The sequence below is a fragment of the Ursus americanus genome, chromosome 18 (assembly GCF_024610735.1).
Source record: "Ursus americanus isolate L20-20 chromosome 18, mUrsAme1.1.p, whole genome shotgun sequence".
NCBI lineage: Eukaryota > Metazoa > Chordata > Mammalia > Carnivora > Ursidae > Ursus > Ursus americanus.
This window is the reverse complement of record NC_142144.1, coordinates 45,720,447-45,732,857: the sequence shown is the minus strand read 5'-3', so window position 1 is coordinate 45,732,857 and position 12,411 is coordinate 45,720,447. Positions and strand designations below refer to the sequence as shown.

The following is a 12,411-nucleotide window of genomic DNA, read 5'->3' as shown; positions in this document are numbered from 1 at the left end:
GTCCTGAGCCCTAAGGTTATCTGACCGAAATACCACACTCCTGTGTTAGTGTGTTAGCCTCACCGTAACGAGGCACCACACGCCGGGCGCCTGAAACAACAGAAGGGTATCTCCTCAGAGCCTGGAGGCAGGAAGGCCAACATCGAGCTGTCAGCAGCGTGGGTTGCTTTTGAGGCCTCCTTGGCGTGCGGACAGCCAGCTTCTTCCTGCGCTTCACACGGTCTTCCCTCTGGGGGTGTGTGTGTTCCCGATCTTGCTTTATTTATTTTTTTAAAAGATTTTATTTATTTATTTGACAGAGATAGAGACAGCCAGCGAGAGAGGGAACACAGCAGGGGGAGTGGGAGAGGAAGAAGCAGGCTCATAGCAGAAGAGCCTGATGTGGGGCTCGATCCCATAACGCCGGGATCACGCCCTGAGCCGAAGGCAGGCGCTTAACCGCTGTGCCACCCAGGCGCCCCCAGATCTTGCTTTATAGGCCACTGGTCATCATGGATTAGGGCCCTCCCTGTGACTGCATTTAACCTAATTATCTCATCAAAGAGCCTCTTTCCACAATCGTTACGTTCAGAGGTATTGGGTGTTGGGGCTTCAACCGAGGATTTGGGGAGGGGAGAACCAATGCAGCCCATAACCGTCACCCGCAAGGGCGGCTTACAGCGAGGAGCGTCTTGTCCGAGATTGGGCCACCAGCAGTCTCTGTGGACCATAGTGCGGGTTTTGAACAGGCCACCCAGACTGAGACATTTGGCCACTCTCTCCCCACACAGCTGGGCTTCCGGGATTTTACAAGGCTCTGGGAGGCTCCAAGCCAGGTTGGCTCCATAAAAGAACTTTTGTCTCTTGCACTTGCCAAATATGTCCATGGCAACCAGAGCTGAAGGCCTGAAGTGCTCAGATCAGGGATCGCCGCCGGCTTGAGCTCTGGTCCTCTCGCCTCATCGTGAGTTCGAAGCACTCAGAGGCAGCCCACCTCCCTGCCATGAGCTAGCCTCAGCTGCTCGGGCTGCTGTGGTTTGAGAATGCCGACACGGAGTGCTAGGTTCTTGGAGGTAGTGTATCCAGGCCTCAAAGTGATGGCGAGTGGTTCTTGCAACCAAGTGGGATGTGTGAAATCTCCTGGGTCCTGGTACTAGGGGAAATAGACAAAGGGTAGGGGTTCATAGGAGCCCTTTCAGCATTGCTGGAAATAACCATTCTGGCCAGGTCAAGCCAACATTTAGATAAAATGCTTTTGCGCTCTCAGGGAGGAAGTCAAACCCTCTTCTCTTTTTAAGGAAATTGACTCAGTGGTCTGTCAGTGGGAAAGTGCGAGATGAACCAGTAGCTGTTAAAAGTTGGCAATGACCATGATTGACCAGGGATTCTCTGTTTCAGAGCTTTATCCCGTGTAAGGAAGTCCTGGCTGGGCAGGATTGGCCCAGAAGTTCCATCCCAGTCCTCAAATATATTTCTAGGCCGTCTAGGGTTACCTGGACTAAACGCTGGTGCTTCTGGCCCAGGAGGCCTGGTAAGGTCTTGTCGTTGCTTCCCGAGTGTCGTTACTTGGCCTCTCTGAGCATCAGTTTCCTCAGTACACGGAGAGAGTAAAACTTTCCTGATGGGGTATGATGTTCTAAAGGACTCCAGGAGATATTGGGAGACAATACATCATAGCAGTTGAGCATGAAAGACCTGGGTTCCTTTTCTGTCTTTCCTTCTTATAATTTATTGTTGGACGAGTTTCTTAACTTGATGCTTTTCTTTTGTCTTGGGGAAAATGGGTATAATACTGTAGGGCATATCTTACTGGGTGGTTGTGAAGATCAAATGAGGTAAGGTGGCTGGAGCACTTAGCACAGTGCCTGGGACATCTAAGTACTCAGATGCAGTGACTTTATTACCAAGGCAGGTACTGAGTCAGCTATTGAATTTAGAGGCTCCAGGTGACAATGAATTAGGCTATGGTGCTTGCAAGTTCCATCCTAGTTGTACTTTGCTGTGGAGCCAGCAGGTGGCGACATTGCCCCATCCTGGCACTGATGGCCTCCCTCTGCTGCAGGAAAATGGTTAGAGGTCCGTTTCTCGCTGTGGCAGTAGGCAGTTGCTACGCTTGTCCTGTATACCTTGCAAGATAGGACTTTCTATAAACAACTGGAGCCGATTGGGTGACTGGACATGCTCACCTACGGATAATTCCAGTGCCAGAGACCCCATCCCAGCCTTTCTGGACAGCTCTTGCTTTCATGCCCAGTCCATGTTGCTCTCCGGGGGGCTGAGTTACCAGCTACCTAATGCAGTCATGCAGCTGGGGTGCTGTGGACTGAAGCTTGGGGCTGCTTACCGTGGGCTCAAGGGCACTGAACTTTGGCAGGACCCCTGGTCAGCATTTGTTAGTCACTGCCGCGGTTCTGGGCTAGCTGGCCCCAAACCGGGAGGTGGTTTCACAACAGTCAGTTTTGTTGTGTTCGTGCAAGTCTGAGAATCCAGTGTTGAATCCAGAATATGAGATGCTGTGGCCCAGGGGACATCCAGAAACAGCCAAGTCAAAGTGGTAATAAGCCTTTAAAAAAAAAAAAAAGGCAGAAGTTTTCAAGAGCAACAGAATCCCCCAAGATTAGGCCGAAAATACTTTCAGAGTCAGCAGTTCAGTTTTGTGACCTAGGGTGAGGACGAAGGGCTGGGCAGTTTATTAGCCCCGCCCCCATGGTCTGGGGTGCCTCCGAAATGCATGAAACGCAGGATAAAATGGAGAAGCCAGCTGGAGGAAGGGTTAGGATCGTATGACACTGATTTACAATTTTTTCTAGCGGATTGGCATGATTTAAGTGTACTGACTTAAACAAACACTTCTGTTGATTTAAAAATCAACTAATACTGGTTAGTCTTAACGATGATCTGTGGTGGTAAGGAGAGGTGGGGTTGGCCCAGAATGGAACCTGCTGTGGTTTCAACAACGTACCACAAGGTGGCGCCAACTTCAAAAACTGGTTTAGCCGCTTGAGGAAGTTGTGGCGACACTTTTAAACTTCTGAATCCAGTAACTAGCAGTTGTTCAGTAAAATCTCACTAAATTGCCCCTCCTGTTTGGTTTGGCTTTGTTTCCAGAAAACTGAGGGCCAGAGAGGTAGCCATTCATAATGATATAAAATCAACTCGTGTAACCTGATCTGAAAATTATTCAGGTGCTCAGTGACTTCTTAACCTGGATTTTTTTCTCAAGGAGCTGCTTTCATTGAGTAGAAATTTTACTCAAGTGACAAGCTTTTTATTGAAAAAAAAATGCTCGGGTCACTTTCCATTTGGTTTCTAATGACGTGTCCTCTCTCTAACTAGTGACTGATAATTTAAATACTATTCTTCCTTATCAGCCCAGAGAAGCCTTAATGATCTCTGTCATTTAATTTTTAGTTAACAATTCAGTTAATATTTAGCTGTCTTTGTAACTGCTCTTGTTTGTGTTTCATAGTCATCGAATTAGATTAACTCTGGAGTTGCAGGGCCAGGTTCCTGTAACTCCCATTAGCCCCCAAAGACGAGGGCTGATAAGTTCATCTCTGGAAAATGCAACACAACACTTGGACTTAAAATATATATATAGGAAGGATAGTTTGATTTTATAAATATACATGAGACTAACTTTTATGCTTTTCCCAACTCTTCTATCCATGATCTCTTACAACTCTGTGATTTTAGTGGCATAGGAAAGAAAATCTTTCTCGTTTCTTTATCTAATGTTACAATGAGGCGATAAATGGGAAGATAGACCACGGGAGGGAGGGAGCCTTCCTCAGCTGGCTACCGGCAAGTGACAGCAGAGCGCTAAATCAGAACTTTTAGAAGTGTGCTCCGGTGAGGGACTTCCCTGCCTGAAATGTGCTCAGGGGGCAAAGAGGGGCAGAATCGTAGGTGGGACAGTGTGGTCTCAGGATATCCCAAGGTCACAGGAAGACTGGGGGTGCCTGAGTGTAGCAGACCTCCCAGGCATCAGGATGCGGAAGCCGGCTGCAAACAGAGAACCCAAGAGTGAGCTCTCAGCTTGGGGTTTGGATAAACGGAACCGTGGCACTGTCAGGTGACCACTCTGCGAGCAGCGGCCCAGTGAGCCGCAGAACCGGGGAGACCCCCTTCCCTGCCATGTAGGGATAGAGGGAACATACCTCAATATCATAAAAGCCATATACGAAAAACAGCTAATATCATCCTCATGAGGAAACACAGAGCTTTCCGCTAAGGTCAGGAACACAGCAGGGAATGTCCACGATCATCACTGCAGTTCAGCATAGTACTGGAAGTCCTAGCCTCAGCAATCAGACAACAAAAAGAAATAAAGGGCATCCAGATTGGCAAAGAAGAAGTCAAACTCTTAACTCTTCACAGACGACATGATACTCTATGTAGAAAACCCAAAAGACTCCACCCCCCAAATTGCTAGAACGCATACAGGAATTCAGCAAAGTGGTGTGATATAAAATCAATGCACAGAAGTCAGTGGCATTTCTATACACTAACAATGAGACTGAAGAAAGAGAAATTAAGGAGTCGATCCCATTTACAATTGCATCCACGACCCTGTGATACCTAGGAATAAACCTAACCAAACATGTAAAGGATCTGTATCCTGAAGACAATAGAACACTCATGAAAGAAACTGAAGAAGACACAAAGAAATGGAAAAACGTTCCGTGCTCATGAATTGGAAGAACAACTACTGTTAAAATGTCTATGCTACCTAGAGCAGTCCACACATTCAGTGCAATCCCTATCAAAATACCATCAGCATTTTTCATAGAGCTGGAATAAAGAATCCTAAAATTTGTACGGAACCAGAAAAGACCCCGAATAGCCAGAGGAATGTTGAAAAAGAAAACCAAAGCTGGTGGCATCACAATTCCAGACTTCAGGCTCTGTTACAAAGCTATGATCACCAAGACAGTATGGTACTGGCACAAAAACAGACACATCGACCAATGGAACAGAATGGAGAACCCAGAAATGGACCCTCGACTCTATGGTCAACTAATCTTCGACAAAGCAGGAAGGAATATCCGATGGAAAAAAAGACAGTCTCTTCAACAAGTTGTGTTGGGAAAATTGGGCAGCCACATGCAGAATAATGAAACTGGACCATTTCCTCACACCATACACAAAAATAGACTCAAAATGGATGAAAGACCTAAATGTGAGACAGGAATCCATCAAAATCCTAGAGGAGAACACAGGCAGCAACCTTTTTGACCTTGGCCGCAGCAACTTCTTGCTAGACACATCACTGGAGGGAAGGGAAACAAAAGCAAAAATGAAGTATTGGGACTTTATCAAGATAAAAATCTTTTACACGGCAAAGGAACAGTCAACAAAACTAAAAGGCAACCTACGGAATGGGAGAAGATATTTGCAAAAGTCTTATCAGATAAAGGGCTAGTAGCCAAATATATAAAGAATTTACCAAACTCAACACCCAAAAACCAAAAAGTCTAGTCAAGAAGTGGGCAGAAGACAGGAACAGACATTTCTCCAAAGAAGACATCCAAATGGCCAACAGACACATGAAAAATGTTCGCATCACTCGGCATCAGGGAAATGCAAAATTAAAACCACAATGGGATACCACCTCACAGCAGCCAGAATGGCTAAAATTAATAACTTAGGAAACAGCAGGTGTTGGCGAGGATGAGGAGAAAGGATTCGTCTTACACTGTTGGTGGGAATGCAGGCTGGTGCAGCCACTGTGGAAAACAGTATGGAGTTCCTCAAAACGTGAAAAATAGAGCCATCCTATAGCCCAGCAATTGCAGTACTAGGCATTTATCCAAAGGATTCAAACATAGTGATCTGAAGGGGCACCTGCACCCCAGTGTTGATAGCAGCAATGTCCACAATAGCCAGACTATGGAAAGAGCCCAGAAGTCCACAGACAGATGAATGGATAAAGAAGATATGGTAAATATATACAACAGAGTACGACTCAGCCATCAAAACCACAAAATCTTGCCATTTGCAGCAACACGTACAGAACTAGAGGGAATTATGCTAAGTGAGATTAAGTCAGAAAGACAAATACCATATGATTTCACTCGTATGTGGAATTTAAGAAACTAAACAGATAACATAGGGGAAGGGAAGGAAAAATAAAATAAGAAAATAGAGAGGGAGGCAAGACATAAGAGACTCTGAACTCTAAGAAACGAACTGAGGGTTGCTGGAGGGGAGGTGGGTGGGAGAAGAGGTAACTGGGTGACAGGATTAAGGAGGCACTTGAATTACTGAGCACTGGGTATTGTATGCAACTGATGAATCACTAAATTCTACCTCTGAGACTAATTTAAAGAAAAAGTGACTAGGGCTTAGCAGGAATGGAGAAGAGCGTATGTATGTGAATAAATGAATTTGCTTGAAGTAATGATTTTGTTTCTACTGTAAAATGACCAAATATGTTGTCTTTTTATTGTCTCCTTTAGATTGGAATAATTGGTGGAACAGGCCTGGATGATCCAGAAATCTTAGAAGGAAGAACTGAAAAATATGTGGATACTCCCTTTGGCAAGGTCACTATCCATCCCTTTAGTGGAGACATACCAGCTTTTTCCTTTTTTCTTGCTGGTTTGGTTTTTACATTAAAAATATATATATATTTTTTAACTGCTTTTGTCTTGGCAGCACAGGGCTGTCTGCCCCAGGCTGAGATGGCCCAGTGGTCTTGTCATTGGGCTCTACCAGCTGAAGTAGTGTCCCTAGGAGTGTCTTGGACCTCGTAGGATTGAGACCCTGCACATGTAACTTCTCAGTTTTTATCTCTAGAAGCCAGAGACTCGTTTCAGAGATAGCAGCTGTACGTCTTCAGATCACTGCATTCAAATTAGCTTCTAATTTGGGGCCTATAGGTCTTCCACATTAATTATGCCGACAGATGGCAAACAGGAACAAATAATGCAAAGTGGTCTTTTCTTAGTAAGCCCTGGCCCAAGGCGGTGGGGGGATTTCCTGAGGGTCCAGAAATCAATAGCATAACTCAACTAAAAATAAAACACTCGTCTTTTTCTATTAAAAGGCAGCTACTTATTCTCCCAGCTCCTGTGTCTTCCAGAGAGGATGAGGTGTTGACCTTCTCCCAGTCCCATACTGCTACTTCCAAACACGACGGACCTTCTGGTCCTCCTCCCAGGATCCCTGTATGTGGCAGTTCCTCCCAGCCCTCCTTTCCAGCCAAGTCCTTAGACTGACCTCATGTTCTCTAAGTCCTGCTCTCAGCTTGGCTCATCTCATGGCCTCGTGTTTTCTGAGCCCTCTCCAGTTCTCAGGACCTTCCCCTCTGTTACCTCCGGTCATCCCATGGCCCTCTTAGACTTGGTTGGCATGGCAAGCGGTTCCGGGGCTGAGTTCTTAAGTTCTGTGGCAGTGGCCTCCTTACCACATTTTACTCTCACACCTGTTCTTGTACCTGCCAGGTACCCTTGACACATCTGTATTTGACCAGCATGACATTGGAGCCCCCCAGGGTGCTTGCGACAAGTAGATCTTACTAAGTGGTACCTGCCCACGCACCCGAGGCAGGCCTCCTGCCCCCGTGCCTCCGGACGGCTCCGTGTTGATTGAGGTCAAATCTGGACTCCCTTACTTCTTTCAAGTGTATCTTCCACGTTTCCATGAATCCTATTGTGGTGGAACAATTGAAATGGCAGTTTTTTAAATCGTTTGTATATGAATGAGTTCAAGTCATTGGGTTGTAACCATCTTTCATTACGTTCAGCCTTCCGATGCCTTAATTTTGGGGAAGATCAAGAACGTCGATTGCGTCCTCCTTGCACGGTAAGGTGTTTTAAGCTTTTTGAATATTGCTATTAAAGGAGGGTTTACATTTGACTCAGATCCTGGAGAGAGTGATGGTGTGGGCGTGAGTTCTTCGTATTGGTAGAGTCAGAGCACCTCAGTAACCTTTGTCGACTGCTTACGGTTTTGGGTAAATTATAGTGACTTCGGAGATCAGAGAGCTCACCCCAATTCCCCTTAGGCTGGAAAAGCGGTTAAAATAATCAGTAGACAATAGAATGAATCTGACTAAAATTGAAGCTTCTGGATTTAGTTCTCACTGCCAGAGGAGAGGTGCTTTTCCTTATTTATTGTTTTTCTTCTAATTAACAAGAGAAACTGCTTCATTCACGACCCCCTGTGTGGTAGTAGTTATGGGTTTGCAGGGAGCGGGTTCCCGTTGGTATCCACATTGTTTCCTTGAAAAGCTGTTCTACTATTACAGACGGGGCGACTCATCTCTACCACACAGCTGGAAATTAGTCAGACCTCATGTATTAGTTTTCTCATGCTGTGAACAAATTACCACAAGGGCAGCGACTTCACACACAGTGTCCCACAGTTTCTCAGCATCAGGAGTGTGAGCACAGCTTAGGTGGTTCCCCTGCTCAGGGTTACACAAGGTCACACAAGGTATACCGAGGGACTTGTTCTCATCGGCAGCCCCAGCCCCTCATTCAGGCTCGCCGGTGTCGTTGGCAGAATTCAGCTCCTCTAGGCTTGTCCACACTCCCTGTCCCGTGGTGCCCTCCGGGGGCGGAGCTCCCATGATAGTGGCCAGCAGGAGGGGCTCTCTGGACCCGGCCGGCATGGTGGCACCTGCTTGTGGGAATGACCCCCTGAGGTGGAGCCCATTGACCGGAAGCAAATCTCAGGTCCACCTGCAGTGGAGGGAGGAGGGAATTACACTGAGCATGAAAACGGGGGATCCACCTAGAGGCCGGCTGCCACACTAGTGGCAGTGACGTTGCTGAATCCAGTACAACTGAATTTTAGTTTTAGATGGTCACTTGGGGTCGATTTCAGGCAGCCTTCTTTGTTGGTCCCGTGGTCATTGCTGGGGGACTGATTCATTTTTTTCCAGGCTCTAAGAGAAAGCAGCTGATGGTGTGGCCCTCTGGTGAGGGTTTTATACTCCTACCCGATGAACTGAATTGTGTTGGACTAGGAACTGTTTGTCCCTTGAATGCAAGTGTTTCTTAATGACTTCGGGTTTTTGAATTTCTTTTGAAAACTGTGATTAGTGTTTTGGAGACCAGCCTTGGGAAAATGCATATACTGTCTGCGTATTCAGGACCTCCACCTCTGAGAGGCCATCTGTGCACTCAGGGTAAAAACCCTCATATGCTCTGCCTGTTTGAAACTATGTTCAAAGCATTTTGATGTGTTTCACAATTCTCTTGGTGAACAGAAAAGACATTAAAGTTTTTCTTCTAATATTAACACGGGATGATACAAGGGATATTTAATGACCACCCTATGATGCAGGTAATATTATTAACCATTTTCTAGGTGGAAAAAATCAGACTGAGAGCACTGAGTGGCTGTGAGGTCACATCGCCAGTAAATGGCAAGGCTAGGATTTGAATCCAGGCACTTCCACTCTAAAGCCCAAACTTAATCATCATTGTAGAATAGTGAGATTTTTGTGTGTTCACCTACTTCCTTGAAAGCCTGTTTCTGCATTATCACACTTGGCCCTTCCGTGGTGGACCATTACACCGTTCTATTGGTAGTTTTTCAGGCAGCCCAGAATGATTTTAACTCTCTATGAAATACTGCTACTATCATCTAACGTGAATTTTTAACAATAACTTTAGAAATTGGGTTCCCTTGACTGGCCGTTTACTGGCACTCTTGGTCGTGTTCTGCATCCCGGCCAGGAGCACAGACAAGGGCCTCACCCTCTCGGGAAGGTAGACATGGAAAAGGAACTGTAGTTTGAGTTACCAACAGATGGTAGAAAGGAAAGGGGATAGCGGTGTGACTTTGACTCGGTGGTCATGGAAAGCACTTCTCTGCAGAGGTGACGTTGGAGTAGAGGGCTCAGCGGGCTGGAGGCCTGAGCAGGACTGAGCAGAGATGGGCAGCGAGGAGGCCCTTAAGGCTGACGTGGGACAAGAGCTGAGGTTGCATTAGGACACTGGTGCCCAAGTGACACGAGGGCCATGGTTAGGTGTTTGGATTTTATTTGAAGTGTGGTAGGAAGTCGGTGGTGGTTGTGTTCGTTTGCTTGAGCTGACGCAGACTGGGTGGACACAGAAGGTTCTTTGCTCACAGTTCTGGAGCTACACTTCCAAGATCAAGGTGTCAGTAGGATTGGTTCCTTCTGAAGGCTTGTGAGGGAAGGACCTATTCCAGACCTCTCTTTTTTTTTTTTTTTTTGACTCGTGGATGGCCATCTTCTCCCTGTATCTTCACACATTCTTCCCAGTGTGTAAGTCTGTGTCCAGATTTCCTCCTCTTGTGAGGACACTGGATTAGGGTCCACCCTAATGCCCTCGTAACTTCATTACCATATGAAAGACCCTCCCTGCAAACACAGGTGTATTCTGACATACTGGGGATTAGGGCTGCAAAATATGAATTCTGGCCGGGGGGTGGGGGGTGGGGGGGGCACAATTCAGCTACTAACAGTGGTCATGCGTGAGGTGACTGGTTCTTGGACGAAACCTGCTAGTGTCATAACAGCTGGGAACTGTAATTATTTTGAAAGTTTCATTAACTTATTTAGGTGATCAGACGAAGGAATGGAGAGAGTCAACTGGGAGCTTGAGTTTCTCCTCCTATTTTATATCTTTCTTCATGGGCGCCTTACTGGCTCTTGATAGGAAAATAAATGCATGCCATGGAAAGGTGGCCTGTACTTTAAGACCAAGTGGTTTGTATTTGCAGTAGACGAGTTATCCCCTGGCCTCTGCCCATAAAAGTGCTTTGATGGAAAGGGCTGGAAGGTGCTGCTATAAACTGAGTTTTTCTCTTCTAACAGTATTCCAGTGCCCTGCTCACTGTCCCACTGTATCCACTCCTTCCCACAGGCACGGGAGACAGCATACCATCATGCCTTCGAAAGTCAACTACCAGGCGAACATCTGGGCTCTGAAGGAGGAGGGCTGCACACACGTCATAGTGACCACAGCCTGCGGTTCCTTGAGGGAAGAGATTCAGCCCGGTGATATCGTCATTATTGATCAGTTCATCGACAGGTGAGCGGGTCATCTAAGATGCCTTAGGCTTGGGTGAGATCCTTCCCAGCTCAAATAGATGTCGTATGGGGATCTGGGAGAGGAGCAGAGGGCAGGCCCACAGATTTGCCTGAAGCTTTGCACTGTGGGAAGTTTTTAAACAGCTGCAAACCAGAGTAAGGATGAACTGTCTGGTGACCAGTTCCCAGCTCTGCCATTTCTCAGTTCACCATGGTCTGTAATTTGAATAGATAAGAACTCTCGTAGACCCAAGCAAATCGCCTCTTGTTTCCTTAGCTTTCGCTGCCTGGACACTGCTCTCCTTTTCCCTATTGTCTCACGGACTTTTTTGAACTTGGTTTTTTCAAATAAGATTCCAGAGGGGGTCCACTCATTACACGTATGAGCTAATAATGCTTCCGCCACCTCCTTTTCCCCTTTTTCTTGTCCCGTAGCGTCCCCATTCAGGATTTTACTGACTGCACCCTTAAGTGTCAGTGTCTCCCCCTGTCCCCTATGTTTGCTGTAAACCAGTTGGTAGCTCTGGAGGCCTGATGAGAACCAGGTTCACATTCTTGGCAGGAACCCTCCTTGCATCGTATCGGCAGGCATGTAATGTCCGGTTGTCTTTACATGGTGTTAAGATCGACCAGTTGGTTCAGGAGCTAGGGACTTTTTTGTTATTTAGTAGTACCAGTAATATATAACATTCCTTTACCCAAAAAAATTCAGCAGTAATTGACTGCCATGATCCTGGGCTTTTTCTGAATTTAGAAATAGTTGGAAGAGGGGCACCTGGGTGGGTCCCGTCGATTAAGCATCTGACTCTTGGTTTCAGCTCAAGTCGTGATCTCAGGATCATAAGATCGAGCCCTGCATCAGGCTCCACCCTCAGAGTGGAGTCGGCTTGAGATTCTCTCCCCCTCTCTGCCCTTTCGCCAGCTCTCTTTCTAAAATAAACAAATAAGTAAAATCTTAAAAAAAAAAGAAAAAGAAAGAAATAGTTGAAGAATCACAAGGGAAAGTGGGTGCTCTCCTAGAGATCCCTTTCCACTCCCCTGCCCCCCTATAATTCCTGGGGAAAGGACCCACCTCCCAAGGTATTCCAGATCGAGACAGGAGGCTACACTCTGCACTTTGAGTCAGTGGTGGGGAGAAGTAGTACAGAGTTTAAGCCATTTGGTGGCTCCTACTGCAGTCCCCAGACTGTCACCTCTGTCCATCCTGCCCTCCCCATCTGCTGTCGCTGAGTTTACTCCACCCAAGCGCCCTTTCCCCTGTTCCGTGGGAAGAAAGTTTATTCACTCCAGTTCTCTATGTTTTCTGTCTGGCAGGGATCTGTTGTAATTTAGAGTCCATCGGAAGCATTCTTGATTGTTTCCCTATGGAGTGAATCTGTTAGGTGGAACCGTATGAAACTGACCGTTCTCTGGGTCAG

At 46.5% G+C, this 12,411-nt stretch overlaps 1 protein-coding gene across 2 annotated transcripts in view; it reads left to right on the top strand.

Moving 5' to 3' along the window:
- The window catches only part of MTAP (methylthioadenosine phosphorylase), a 42,141-nt gene that overhangs the window by 4,500 nt on the left and 25,230 nt on the right, over positions 1 to 12,411 (top strand). For both annotated transcript variants that reach the window (XM_045780389.2, XM_087869612.1), the window contains exons 2-4: positions 6,441 to 6,527; positions 7,730 to 7,788; positions 10,827 to 10,994. In XM_045780389.2, the coding sequence (XP_045636345.1) occupies positions 6,441 to 6,527; positions 7,730 to 7,788; positions 10,827 to 10,994 (314 nt within the window). The remainder of the gene's footprint in view (positions 1 to 6,440; positions 6,528 to 7,729; positions 7,789 to 10,826; positions 10,995 to 12,411) is intronic.